The 13,437-nt window shown below is 55.0% G+C and overlaps 1 protein-coding gene across 3 annotated transcripts in view; it reads right to left on the bottom strand.

Moving 5' to 3' along the window:
• CROCC (ciliary rootlet coiled-coil, rootletin) overlaps positions 1–12,772 on the bottom strand; it is a 44,906-nt gene extending 32,134 nt beyond the window's left edge. For 2 of the 3 annotated variants that reach the window (XM_043573868.1, XM_043573869.1), the window contains exons 1-9: positions 12,531–12,772; positions 11,785–11,926; positions 10,485–10,639; positions 5,847–6,032; positions 5,667–5,750; positions 5,521–5,582; positions 5,269–5,434; positions 4,551–4,657; positions 117–353 (exon numbers count right to left, since the gene is read on the bottom strand). In XM_043573868.1, coding sequence (XP_043429803.1) covers positions 117–353; positions 4,551–4,657; positions 5,269–5,434; positions 5,521–5,582; positions 5,667–5,750; positions 5,847–6,032; positions 10,485–10,639; positions 11,785–11,926; positions 12,531–12,590 — 1,199 coding nt within the window. In that variant the 5' untranslated portion in view covers positions 12,591–12,772. The remainder of the gene's footprint in view (positions 1–116; positions 354–4,550; positions 4,658–5,268; positions 5,435–5,520; positions 5,583–5,666; positions 5,751–5,846; positions 6,033–10,484; positions 10,640–11,784; positions 11,927–12,530) is intronic. The other variant, XM_043573870.1, reaches the window with a different exon arrangement.
• Positions 12,773–13,437: the final 665 nt, after the last annotated feature.

Here is a 13,437-nt window from a genome sequence, read left to right as displayed (position 1 = left end):
GAGCTCACACAAGGGAAAGGCCCAGCCCCGGTGAACAAACACTCGCTCTTCCCTGCGCCCCCAGACGCACACTCCGCAGGGAAGCCTGCCTCACGTGGTGCCTCCCAGGCACGCACCTGGCACTGAGGTTGGCCTTGTCCAGGTTGCTCTGCACCTGCAGCTGGGCCAGGTCCTTCTCCTGGAGCACCTTGTCCCGCAGCTGCTCCTCCAGCTGGGCCTGTAGCAGTGTCTGCTTCTCCAGGGCCGCCTCTGCCCGGCTCTCGGCCAGCCGCAGGCCTGCGCTCAGCCCCAGGTCCGCCTCCTGGATGGCCCTTGAGGTCCGGGCCAGCTCCCCTCCCAGCTGCAGCAGGTCCCTGGTGGAGAGAGCACAGAAGGGGGATGGGATGGCGGGGTATAAATTAAAACCATCCCAGGATAGTTTAATAGTTTAATTTAACTATAGTATAAACTAAAACTATCCCAGGATGTTAACAGTGGGATGCCACTATCGGATGGGCAAAAAAAAAAAAAAAAAAAGTCCCATAACACACAGTGTACATGAGGCTATGGAAAAACAGGCTGTGCCTACACTGCTGGCAGGAGGGTAAGTGGGTGTAACCACAGTGCAGGGCAATTAGGAAGCACTCTGAAAAGCATCAATGGGCAGATTCTTTGACCCACTGACTACACTCCTAAGAATTTATCCTACAGATATAGCCCAATGCAAGGGAAGTGACGTGTGTATAAAGTGATCCACTGCAGTACTGCTCATGTAAGAAATACTGGTGACAATCTACACGTGCATCAAAAGAGGGCCACTATTGGGTGGCTCAGTCAGTTAAGCATCTGACCAGGTCAGGTCATGATCTCGTGGTTTGTGGGTTCGAGCCCCGCATCGGGCTCTGCACTGACAGTGCTTGGGATTCTCACTCCCTCTCTCTCTCTCTGTCCCTCCCCGACTTGTGATCTCTCCCTCCCAAAATAAATAACTTAAAAAAATATTGTGGGGCACCTGGGTGGCTCAGTCAGTTAAGCATCTGACTTTGGCTCAGGTCATGATCTCGCAGCTCATGGGTTCGAGCCCTGCGTCGGGCTCTGTGCTGACAGCTCAGAGCCTGGAGCCTGCTTTGGATTCTGTCTCCCTCTCTCTCTGCCCCTCCCCACGCTTTCTCTCTCTCAAAAATAAATTTTAAAAAATATATATTGCTTTGTGTAAAGTAAAAACATAACTTAAAAATAGAACTACCCTATGACCCAGCAATTGCACTACTAGGTATTTATCCAAAGGATAAGGTGTGTTGTTCCGAAGGGGCACACGCACCCCCATGTTTATAGCAGCGCTATCGACAACAGCCAAAGGATGGAAAGAGCCCAAATGTCCATCGATGGATGAATGGATAAAGAAGATATGGTATATATATACAATGGAGTATTACTCGGCAATCAAAAAGAATGAAATCTTGCCATTTGCAACTACGTGGATGGAACTGGAGGGCATTATGCTAAGTGAAATTAGTCAGAGAAAGACAAATATCATATGACATCACTCATATGAGGACTTTAAGGTATAAAGCAGATGAACATAAGGGAAGAGAAGAATAATATAAAAGGGAGGACATAATATATAATAATTATATAATTATTATATAATTATATAATTATATGATAATTATATAATTATATAATAATTATATAATATATAATATAATGTTATTATATAATAATATAATATAATTATATAATAATTATATAATATATATAATAATATAAAAGGGAGGGGGACAAAACATGAGATTCTTAAATACAAAGAACAAATTGAGGGTTGCTGAAGGGGTTGTGGGTTGGGGGATGGGCTAAACGGACAAGGAGGACACTTGCTGGGATGAGCACCGAGTATTATACGTAGGGGATGAATCGCTGGAATCTACTCCTGAAATCATTATTGGACTATATGCTAACTAACGTGGCTGCAAATTAAAATTAATTAATTAATTAAAGAGGTCCACAACAAAACTGATCACTTCTAGGTAAGCAATGTTAGATAGAAAACAATTGAAAATAAGTACACTAAAAATCTTAGCCATAAAAAAAAAGAAAGAGAGCTACTATTAAATAAATCTGGCATATCCATTCAATGGCATACTCTGTAACCAAGAAAAATGCATCAGCTATTCAGAGCTTAAGAGGGAGCGACCTTGAAGTTATAACTATTAGGTGAAGAAAGTATCTTCAAGAACTCAAAGACAAAATTCTACCAAAAGTATAGAACAACGAAGGGGGCAGAAAAGAGAGAGAGAGAGAGAGAGAGAGAGAGAATGAGATCTGCTGTATTTCTTGTATAAAATAAGTCTGGCAGGTCATGTAGGAAACTGGGAGGGAAGCATCTGGGCCAGAAAGGCGAGGGAGACTTTTCACTGTACACCCTTTTGAAATTTGAATTTTGTGAATATGTAAGTGATTCAAAAGTAAAATAATTAAATTTTTAAATGCTAAATAAAAATAATACATATTTGGGACAACTGGCTGGCCTAGTCTGCAGAACATGCAACCCTTGATCTTGGTGTCCTGAGTTCAAATCCCACGTTGGGCAAAGAGCTTACTTAAAATATATATATATTACATTATACATATATATGTTATATATATTATATCTATATATGTTATATATATTATATAGATATATATAGATAAAATATAGATATAATATATATAGATATATAGATGTATAGATATATATAGATATATATAGATGTATAGATATATATAGATATATACAGATATAATATATATAACATATATATATAGTATATATATTATATACACATATATATATTTTTTTAATATATCAAACAGGCTAAATCCTTTCCTTTCCTGAATCAACTATACCACTAGGTGCCTAATACTAAGGAGAGGAAGTGCCTCATAGAAGAATTCCAGTTAATACACGAAGAAGTGACAGAATGGGACATTCATGATTTGGTGACCCCTGATGAGTGTCTGAGTCTTGGCACTGAGCATCGAGGGCCTCCAATGTACACAAAGAGAGGCACCCAGGCATTGGGGTTTCCTGACAGAAGAGCACACAGCACTTAGGAAGAAGTCTTCTTTAAAAAAAAACAAAAAACAAAAACCTGAACCTGCATCTGATCAAGGCTTAGATCCAACATCCAATCTACAAGAAATACAGGGGACAAAGGTGTTAAACACCACCTCAGAATCTAGACTATGGGAATCACTCAGGACAACTGCCCCAGTTTCCTAAACAAATAAATGAAAAGACTGAAGAGGCAAGTCAGCCAACCACATTTGGTGAGCATCTACGATGGGTCCTGATTCAAACAAACTGTAAACACAAAAAGTGAAGCAAAACCATCTGTGACACTGATGAGCCAATTAGAAATCTGGACACTGAATACCTGATGACTTAAAAAAAAATCATCTGGGGTGCCTGGGTGGCTCAGCTGGTTAAGCGTCCGACTTTGGCTCAGATCATGATCTTGCAGTTTGTGGGTTCGAGCCCCACGTCGGGCTCTGTGCTGACAACTCAGAGCCTGGAGCCTGCCTCAGATTCTGTGTCTCCCTCTCTCTCTGCCCCTCCCCTGCTCATGCTCTGTCTGTCTCTCTCTCAAAAATAAATCAACATTAAAAACATTTTTTAAATAAAAAAACAAATTTAAAAAAAAGCTTTAACAAAAGATCAGCAAATAAATAATTAAATAAAATTGTAACGCGAAAAAAGAAAGGAACTACTCTGCCTGTCTCAGCTCTCCCTGCCACCTCACTTGCTCAAAGATCAAGCAGGACCGAGCTCCCCTGCTGACATGGGCCTTTGAGGCTCTCCCAACCTGACCTCCCTTCCCCTGCCTTTTGTTCCAGACCCACTGGCTGCCATTTCCTCCTAACTCCGAGCCTTTGCTCACGCTCTTTCTTCTGCTTGGAGTGCCCCTGTCTCTGGTGGTTAAAATCCTACCCAGCCCTTGAGGTCAGTGCCAATTCCACCTCATCTATGAAGTGTTTCTCTGACCTCCCCAACCCTCCCATCCTTCTGAGCATCTGGGATAGTCTCTCTGTTCTGTTCACTCACCACTCACTTCCTCGGTCTAGAATTTGGGGGGTCCATATCTTTTCATCACTAGAGCTGGCGAGGTCCTGTGGCAGAAGCTGCACATTCTAGCAGATTAAAAGCAGGAGCTGTAAATCCTGACTAGGCCACTTACTTACTGCTGTGTGACCTTGGGGAGGTCACTCTACCTCTCTGAGCCTCAGTGCCCTCATCTGTGAAGTGGGGAGTATCACAGCTCCCACCTCCTGGGACCCTGTCCATATCAGAAGCCACGAAACAGCCAAAGAGCCTAGCTCAGAGTAAACACCTAGTACCTGCTGACTGCCATGACGGTGGTAGGAATTAACTATTACTAGTTGTCTCTGCACCTCTACAGGGCCTGGCACACAGTAGGTGTGTTAGATTGGACTAAAGTTCAACTGCGGAGTTGAATTCAATTTAAAAAGCGGGGCTGTCTCCAGCGGCTGCAGCGTCTCCCCAGGCCGCCCCTCCGCCAGCCGGGCCTCACCTCTCGGTGGACATCTTCACCTCGCTGACCAGCCGACGGAGCCCCACAACCTGCCTCCAGAGGAGGAGCAGGCGGCTGTGCTCGTTGCTGATGTAGGTGTTGAAGGACTGGAGGGAAGGCGGGCTGAGTGAGGGCCGGCCCCGCCTCCTCCCGGCCCCGCCCCGGCCCCGCCCCCTCCCCAGCTCCGCCTCCTCCCCCAACTCCAACCATCGCGGGAGACCCGGTCGTCGGTCCGGGAAGTGGGTCTTCCCCCGGGCCCGCGCCCGGCCTGCGCGCACCGCTCAGGCTCTCAAGCCTCCCTCTCGCACAGGGAACGGGTTGCAACGCCTCCACGGGCTGCGGCTGCACGAGGCAGCGCAAAAGGCAGAAAGTGCTGGAGCTAGACCTAGGTTTGCATCCCAGCTGCCAGCTGCATGACCGTGGGCGGATGACTTAACTTCTCTTTAAAATGAGGATGACAGCACCTACCACACACAGTTATTAGGAGGAACAGAAGAGAAAGTGCATGCCAGGCATGTCGTGTAGGCTAAGCAAGGCCAGCTATTACGACGACAAACTCTTTACCTCTCCTAAAAGGCTCATGGGCCAGCAGGCCGTCCCTCTCTCTCTCCCCCTCTCCCCTCGGCTCCTTCGTCCTCACCACTCTACGGTGGCCCTTCCCCGCCGGCCAGCCTGGGACCCCGAGGCCCCAGTGGCCTCCCAGGAGCCCCGTGCCCACCTCCTCCTCACGCCTCCACGCCGCCTCCCGCTGCTCCAGCTCCTTACGGCTGCGTGTCCAGTCAGAAGTCACCTTGCGGATGTCCTCACTCAGAGCCTGGTTGGCCGAGTTCGCCTGGTCCAGCTGCTCTCGGAGCATGGAGTTCACCTGGGCCAGGCTGGAACTCCTGTGGGGGGACATGAAGGGGACCGGTGGACACATGGTAGGAGAGGCCAGCCCCACCAGCTAGCCTCCCTCCCTACCACGCCCCACCTCTGCTGCTCCTCCTCTAGGCGGATGAGGGCGCTCTCCAGGTCATGGCTGTGCTCTGTGTCCTGGGTGGGAGAAGTGGGGCATCAGCCTGGGCAAGCAGAGGGAGGGGACCGCCTCGCGCCCCGCCCCTCGACGCCGGCACCCACCCTCAGCCGCTGCCGCTCCAGCTCTGTAGATCTCTCTAGAAGCTGTTGCTCCAGCTCCGAGCACTTCTTCTTGTACTGCAGGGTCTGCGGGTGGGTGAGGAGTGGAAGGTTAGCCCCAGGGGCTGGGGACAGGGCAAAGCAAGCACACGGGGGACAGGAGCAGGAGTGGGTAGCCCTGACCTTGGCCTGCAGCCGCTGCACAAGCTGGGCCTGCCGCTGCTGGCCTTCCTGGTAGGCCTGCAGCTTGCGCCGGTAGGAGGCCTGCTCCTCCTGCAGCTGCCTCCGCAGCTCCACGCTCTGCCGGACCAGCCCCGTGGGCTCCTGCGTTTCTGGCTCCCCAGACTCCAGCCGCACAGCCTGCTCCAGCTGCAGGGAAGGTGCCTGGGTGAGAGGCGCAGGCCTCTCGGGAAAGCAGGCCCAGAGCTCTGCAGAGGGTGCCAGGCTGGGCCCAGACCCACAATGCCTTGCAGGCATAGATGGGCAAGCCCGGGATGTGATGCGCGCGTGCACAGGGTAATGCCGCTGTGCGTGGACATAGGCTGAACATGCATCGACACACAGGCAAGGCGTGGATGGACACATGCAGGTGGGCCCAGGAACATTTGCATGCAAAACACAAAGTTGCACCCGGAGATAAACATTACACCCTCCGTGCACCGTGCACAGTGATCCTCTCCGCCAAACACCTAACCCGCGGCGGTTGATTATTAGCTCCATGCCTATGTCTCCCCACCACCACCCAAAGCGTGCTCAGGAAAACCTGGATTTCTGTTCCCCGTTGTATCTTAGACCCAGAGGAGTGGCAGTGGCATGTTTGTGGAGATCATGAATTAATCGCATGAGCAAATGTGAATGCATTCAAGCAGAAGCAAAAATATACACGTGCGTATCTGAGCTTAGAGACACGCACACACATAAGGACAGGGGCGGTCTCAAACATCCCCAGGGTGACAGAGGTGAAGTCCCCACCCCACCCCTACCCCCACCCCGACACGCACGCAGTGCTCTCTCTGTAAGAGGCACAAACTCTCTGACATAAGGCACGCTTATTAATACTGTCTCATCTCAGCCCCAAGTTACCCCCACCTCCCACCTTGCGGGAAGCTGCCGTCAGCACCCTGCTCCACCCCCAGGCAGCTGGCAGCCCCTTCTTTGTCAGAGCCCGTGAGCCCAGGCGGTGCCCCACTCTGGCTGAGCCTCCTAACCCCTTAGGCACCTGCTGGCCCCGGGAGGCCCAGCAGCCTCCTCAAGCTTTTGGGGAAGGGAAGAGGGAATGGGCAGTTGAGGGTGAGCAGGACTGAGAGGAGAGTGACACTCGTCAGGGAGAATCAAGGGGAAGACAGCCCAGCCCAGCTGACTCCAGCCCAGGCCCACACTCACCATCCACCTCCCCACTGCCTGGGCTGCTAGCCCAGGCCCGGCATTCGCGTGGGTTCCAAAGCTTCCAGGGTTATTTGCCCTGGCTAAATACCAGGCCCAGACCAGGCTAGCCCTCCGGGCCTGTATTCACACCCAGGACACCCAGGGGCCACTCAGCCACGGGCCACTGTGCTGGGGCAGGGCGACAGTGGCCACTGGGGTGCCACCCATAAAGAGGAGCCGGTGGGGACTTCTTGGGGGCTTCTGCCTGGAAGGCAGGCTGCAGGCCCGTGACCAGGGTCTGCCTGGAGCCTACCTAAGGCAGGTGACAGGCAGACTGTTTCCATCTCAGCGCAGTGAGATGCCATGTGTATCTGGCAGCGGCTGGGTGTGTTTTGGCATTTGTCTCCATAAGGGACCCCGTGTATCTCTGTGTCCAGGCCTTCATGGGGACCTCCGCGAGGAGGCCTCTGTGGTCACAGGTCTCTGTTGCGGTGCAAGACGGGGGTGCCCGTGTGTTCGTATGTTTTTATGTCTGCATGCAGGCCTGTACGTGGGGGGGTCTGGGGCACATGGATCAGCGACTCTAGGCCACGTGCAGGTACGCATGCCTTTGTCTGGCCGTGTGTGTCCGTGAGATGTGAGACCACGTGTCGTGTTGTCCGCAGGATGGTGCGTCTCGTCCATGTGGCTGTGCGTCTGGGTGGTACGTGCTGTGAACGGGGGGGGGGGGGAGACTGTGCGGTGCCCGGCTGTCGGTGTGACTTATGCTGTGTCCGGTGACGAATCCGACGAATCTGAGCGCGTATCACCGCGGGGGACTCGTGTTTCCGTGTGACGTGTCTTGTGTGGGGTCCGATCGCGGCCTGTGCTCTGTGCGTTTTGCACACGGGGGCTGTTTGCTGCTGTGACGTGGAGGGGTTCAGGCCGTCGCTGGGTGCTCCGCCCGCTTCCCCAGTGCTCACAGCCAGACCAGGGCCACTCCCGGCCACACCTCACCCCTTTCCACAAACTCTACCCCTCACAAAACAGCCTTTCAGTTTTACTTGTAATTCAAAAGGGAAAGAGGCGGTCACCACGCTGAGGATGAAAGAAGTTTACTGTCTCCCCTAGCAACCCCTGCCCAACTACCCGCCGTTCATTCACTCTGTCCAGGTTGCCATGGACACTGGGGGAGCCCAGGGGGTCTGTCCTGTGGAGCCCAGGGGATGTGGCCATGGCTTCCTTCCCATTCGCAGCTGCCTCGCCCAACACCTGCTCCACAGGGACAGGAAGATGGGGGGGCCTCCATAGGGACCGTGAGGTCCTCCTTGGAACCTGGGAAGTGGCCACTGGGATCCTCTGCCTCAGTTTCTCTCCATGCGTCAACAGGACACAGACCTTGACCTTGCCTCCACTTCTTTTTCCCAGGGATGCTGCGGGGTTTAAAACAGTGAACAACCTCACCGACCGGCTTCCAAAGCTGCCCGCATGTAACACTTATGGCCACCGGGGCAGGCCCCACCACCGGTACCCTGGGCACAAGTGGGCAGCAGGGACAGAGTGCCACAGGACTACAGAGCCCTGGACCAGGGGTCTCAACCCAACTCCACCACTGACCTTGGGCCTATCATGCCCCTGCTCTGGGCCTATTTCCCCATCTGTAATAAAGTGATCTTCAGGCTCTCATGTTCTCTGTGAGCCCACCCCCCAGGACAGGCTTTGAGGTCATTCGCACCCAAACCCTGCCTGCAGGTGGGGGCCTCGCTCACACCATCTCAGACAGACAAAAGTGAAACACCAGGCCCCCTCTACATGCTATGCAGGGGCCTCCCCAGCCACGAGGGAATCTTCTAGACGAATACAGCCCCCCCTGCCATACACACACCCCAGCCTCTGACCTGCTGCAGCCCAGCCTCAGCAACACGTGTTAGCAGAAAAGAAACCTGCCACCCACCCACCCCCACCTCTCCTTTTCTGCCCCTGCCCGCTTAGGGCGCCGTGCTAGCCACACTATGAGTCAGAAGTTGGCATTTAAGAGACAGCCCCCGGGGACCTGGCATCGTGCCAGTGGCCAAAAGATGAGAGGGCTAAATTGGAAGAGGGCTGGCTCAAGGCCCCGTCACCACCAACAATGTGGGATTCGGGCCAGCTCACCCACCACACCTCCCGAAAACTCTGGGAAAAGTAGCTCTATACTGTCCCCGGAGCTGGGGCCACTACGGGACCCCCACCCTGTTCCTCTGCATGTCCCAACACGTCGGGAGCCTGTCCAGGCAAGCAAATACCAGGACACTGGCGGAACCTCACAACCACAGGCACGAACACATATCCCTCTTCCCAAAAGGAGTATGCATGCCCCCGCGTGGACAGGCCCAGCCCAGGGGTCCTCGGCTAACCTGGCTCTGCCTCCCGCACAGGGCGTTCTGGGCCAGCCTCAGTCTCTGGGCTCCAGTCTCTCTGTTACATCCAGAGGGTCATGTCCGAGGTCCTTCCAGCTTTCCAACTGCCCCCTGGAACTCCCAGCCCAGTCGTCTCTTCCTACACCCAGAAAACAAACCTGCAATGCACATCTGGGGCTGGGGGTAGAGAGACCTAGCCTTCACCGGCTGTGGGACCCCAAGCACGGTGCTCTCCCTCTTGGAGCCTGTTAGTTCCTCTGCTACACGAGCATCATCATGGTCCCAAGCTTGGTGCATCAAACGTAAAGCACCCAGTAAGTGCCTGGCACACAGTAAGCACTCAATAACCAGTAGCTACGATTATGACTGTGATTACAACCCACACATCTCCCATCTAGACACTCCTTCCCCCGTGCAACTCTCTCCCGAACTTGCAGCCATCAACTCCCTAGCGTCACCTCTCACAAGACTGGGGGCCCAAAGGAGACAGTGCTCCCGGCCCTGGCCCACAGCGACCCCCTGCCCCGGGAGCCCCACAAGCCTGCAGCACAAGCCTGGGGAATGCGAATCCTGTCTGGACTTGGAGGCAAGCCTGGATTCTCTTTCCTTCCTTTGCTGGTCCTCAGTCCCACGGGGGGTGGCAGCAAGTCTGTGGTGGCCCCAGAAGGCCTGCAGAATGCTGCCTGGGCCCCCTCCACCTGCCGGCCTCCGTGTTCAGCCGCCGCTGGGTGGGCCCCAAGAGCCCCACCCACGGGAGCACAGAGAGACGTCCAGACACTCGAGGGGTGGCAGGGGTCTCTAGGGGTCTTACTCTTTGTGCTCCCACCCCCGGTGTCACCCCTGGTGACAGGTACTCTCAAGCCCACATCATACTAGCCTCCCCAAGACAGAAAACAAACTGGGAGAGCACAGTGATTTTCTCGAGGCCACTCGCGTCAGCAGGGCCACAATCCACATCCGGCCCAGCCGGACCCCAGGCCCACCTTCAGCCCGGGGCACAGGCCTGGCCTGGCTGTCTCCCTGCCCTCGCATCAGGGGAGCACGGTGGCCCAGCTCTCGGCCCCCAGGCAGCACCCACCCTCTCGCTGACCGCGTTGTACTTGATGGCCAGCTCGTCACGCTCCGCCCGGCTCTGGGCCAGCAGGTCCTCCACGCGGGACAGTTCCTGCTGCAGCAGCTGGTTTTCCTCCTGCAGCGACAGCACTGATGCCATCTCCGCGGCCGGCAGCGGGGCTGGAGAGGGACAGCAGGCACATGGTTGGCTTCCTTCCCCCCCCCGCCCCCCCCGGGTCCAGGAGGACACGCTCCCACGATAGGTGCTCTACAAACAGAGATAAGAACAGGAAGGTGGGCAAAGAGACAGGCCTAGGGCTAGACTCAGAGCGGACCCAGACACCGCCGAAGGGTGGCCCCAGCGGGCCCAGAACGTGCTGGAGGGAGGCTCCGTCCAGCAATTCTAGCTCCTTCTTTCTCCGAGTATTACTCTTCTCTGGGCCTCAGTTTTGCTGATCTGTAACCTGGGTGGAATTGGTAAACAGGAGACCAGGAAGACCTCACTTAAGGGAAGGGCTTCATGTAACCTCTGAAGCCAGGGCTTCAGATAGTATAGGTCATGTTGGGAGGAGGAGGAGGAAGAGGAAGAGGGGGAAAAAGGGAAAAGTCGAAGTGTCCCCCGCCCTGTGGGCTCCCCTTCCATCCCAGGAGAACTGGACACACGCCACAGGTCTCCAGGCTCTTTCAGCCTGAGGTGAGGGTTCTCTAAGTCTCTCCTTGCCTGGGGCTCCCAGGGGCCCCAACACCCCTGGTCGTCCCAAAGAGGTTGGACAAGGACTGTGGCGGAGCCCCAGAATCACCACCAAGGAGAGCTGCCGACACGCCAGCTGTAACTGAGTGTGCCCTTCCCAGACTCTCAAACCACACAGGAGGTTGTGGACGGCACCCAGCAGGAGGAACAGGGGCCCATCAGCCTCTCTGCCCTGCTGGGGAATGGACAGGACCATCCCTGGGACTTCTGCAGAGCCCTGAGCTAAACTGAGCTGCCCTCCCCCTGTAATCTGGGGTTCAGCCAAGCTCACACCTTCCCTGGGAGAGAACGTGGTGTTTGGGTCTAAGTCTCTGCTGTGGGCTGCGGGTGGGGGTGCTCATCCCCACTGTCTCGCAGCGTCACATGGAGAACGACTCTGGCCAAACTATACCTCTGAGCCTCCATTTCCCCATCTGTAAAATGGGTCCCTCCATCACAGGGTTGTGCCCGCCTCACAGTGAGTATTTGAGAAATGGAAGCTGCGGTCATTCCTGTCATTACGGCCGTGGAAGAGGGGGATGTGAGAAGGGGTGAGGTGCAGGCAGTGTCTGTGGGGGCGAATGAAGAGCGGCACCTTGGTTCTCAGGCTGGGAGAGGTTGCGGGTGATGATCTCCCTGATGCGGGCAGGTAGGCAGGCGAGCTGAGAGTCCTGGGCAGGGTCCTGCTCGCTCAGGCCCTTCTCCCGGCCTGCCCTCAGGACGCTGCTCTCCAGGGTCTGTGGGGGGGGGGGGGGGGAGAGAGAGAGAGTGTGAAGGGGACTGGGGGCCCTGGTTTCCCTGGCCTGGATGGGAGAGGAACAAAGTCCTGCTGCCCAAGATGTGGGGGCCCGTGAGACCCTCAGGAAGCCCCCATGCGGAGGGAAGCCTGGGAGCTACAACGGAAAAACGCCCCATGGGAGGGCACGCTTCAGTGCCTCCTGCCCCGGGAAGGAGGCCCCATGGAGGGCCAGAGAAGCGAACCAAACCGCATGGCTCGCTCACAAAACCCATCGGGGCAGCACAGGGCTGGGGGCTCCAGTCCAGCTCCAACCCTCCAATCCCAGAGGATTCCACTGTGCTAGCAGAGGTCACCTCAACCCTTAAATCTGGGAGCAGGGATCCCCTTTTCCCACAGGGCCCCGGGATAAAGGGGCCAAAGCAGTTTTGCTCTGAGCACCTCTGTACCCCAGTCCGGCTGGGAGTTGCAAGCTGGGGCCCCCGTGCACCCTCCCACCCACCCCTCCCACCCCATGACCCCAAGATGTACCTACCACTCATCCATTCCTGCTAAACCCATGCTCCCCTGCCCCGGACAGGGTGGGCACAGTCCTCAGGACCCACCTGGATAACCGTCTCCAGTGCCAGCTGGGCCTCCACCGATTCCTCCAGCCCCAAGCTCATGGAGGGGGCAGCTGTGGGCACCCCCCTCCAGGCCCTTCTCCAGGGCCCCAGAGACTAGCTCAGCTCTCCCACCCCACAGCCAGACCGCTGTGCTGAGCACAGGGCAGATTAGGCTTAAATCCGGCGGTGCCCCCCCATGTGACCACCGAGGTGGGAGGGATGAGGGAGGGGGAGGGGCTGGGGAAGGAGAAGAGGGGAGGGAAGAGAAGAAAGGGGAGGGATGAAGAGGGGGAGGGGAGGAAAGGGGGAAGAGGTGGGGGAGAAAGGGAAAGGCTGGAGAGAGGGAGGAGGAGGGACCTGAAGATGAGGGGACCCCCCCAGCGCGCGCGCGCACACACACACACACACACACACACACACACACACACACACACAGTCCACCCTTCCCAGCTGCTGGGTCCTAGAGCCCTCCAAGCCTAGGGGGCGGGGTCAGCATCAGGAGGTGGGAAAGGCTAGTCTTTTGAGACCTCCTTTGCTGACCCAGATGGGGGTCACGTGACTTGCTAAGAATGTATTCAAAGGGTGCTGGAATGACGTTTTCCCACATCGGGTTCGGGGCAAAGATCGCAGGCTGTGGAATCGCCCACACCCCTTTGCCTCCATTCCCCTCTCCTCCCCCCCCCCCCCCCCCACACAGGCTGTGTGCCTCTGGGAAAGGAACTTTGCCTCTCTGAGCCTCACTGTCCTCTTGTAAGATGCAGATAATATCGGCATCAATCTCATGGAGTTGTCTGGGAATTTAAACAAAAAACTGGGGTGTGCACAAAGAGTGTGTGACTCCGGCTCATACTAAGTATTTGATAAATGTCGATTTCATTCCTTTGAAAATCCCAAATGTTGGGGCGCC

This window comes from Prionailurus bengalensis, chromosome C1 (assembly GCF_016509475.1).
Source record: "Prionailurus bengalensis isolate Pbe53 chromosome C1, Fcat_Pben_1.1_paternal_pri, whole genome shotgun sequence".
NCBI classification, from domain to species: domain Eukaryota; kingdom Metazoa; phylum Chordata; class Mammalia; order Carnivora; family Felidae; genus Prionailurus; species Prionailurus bengalensis.
Note: the sequence above shows the minus strand (reverse complement) of the source record. Positions and strands in the feature narration are given on the sequence as shown.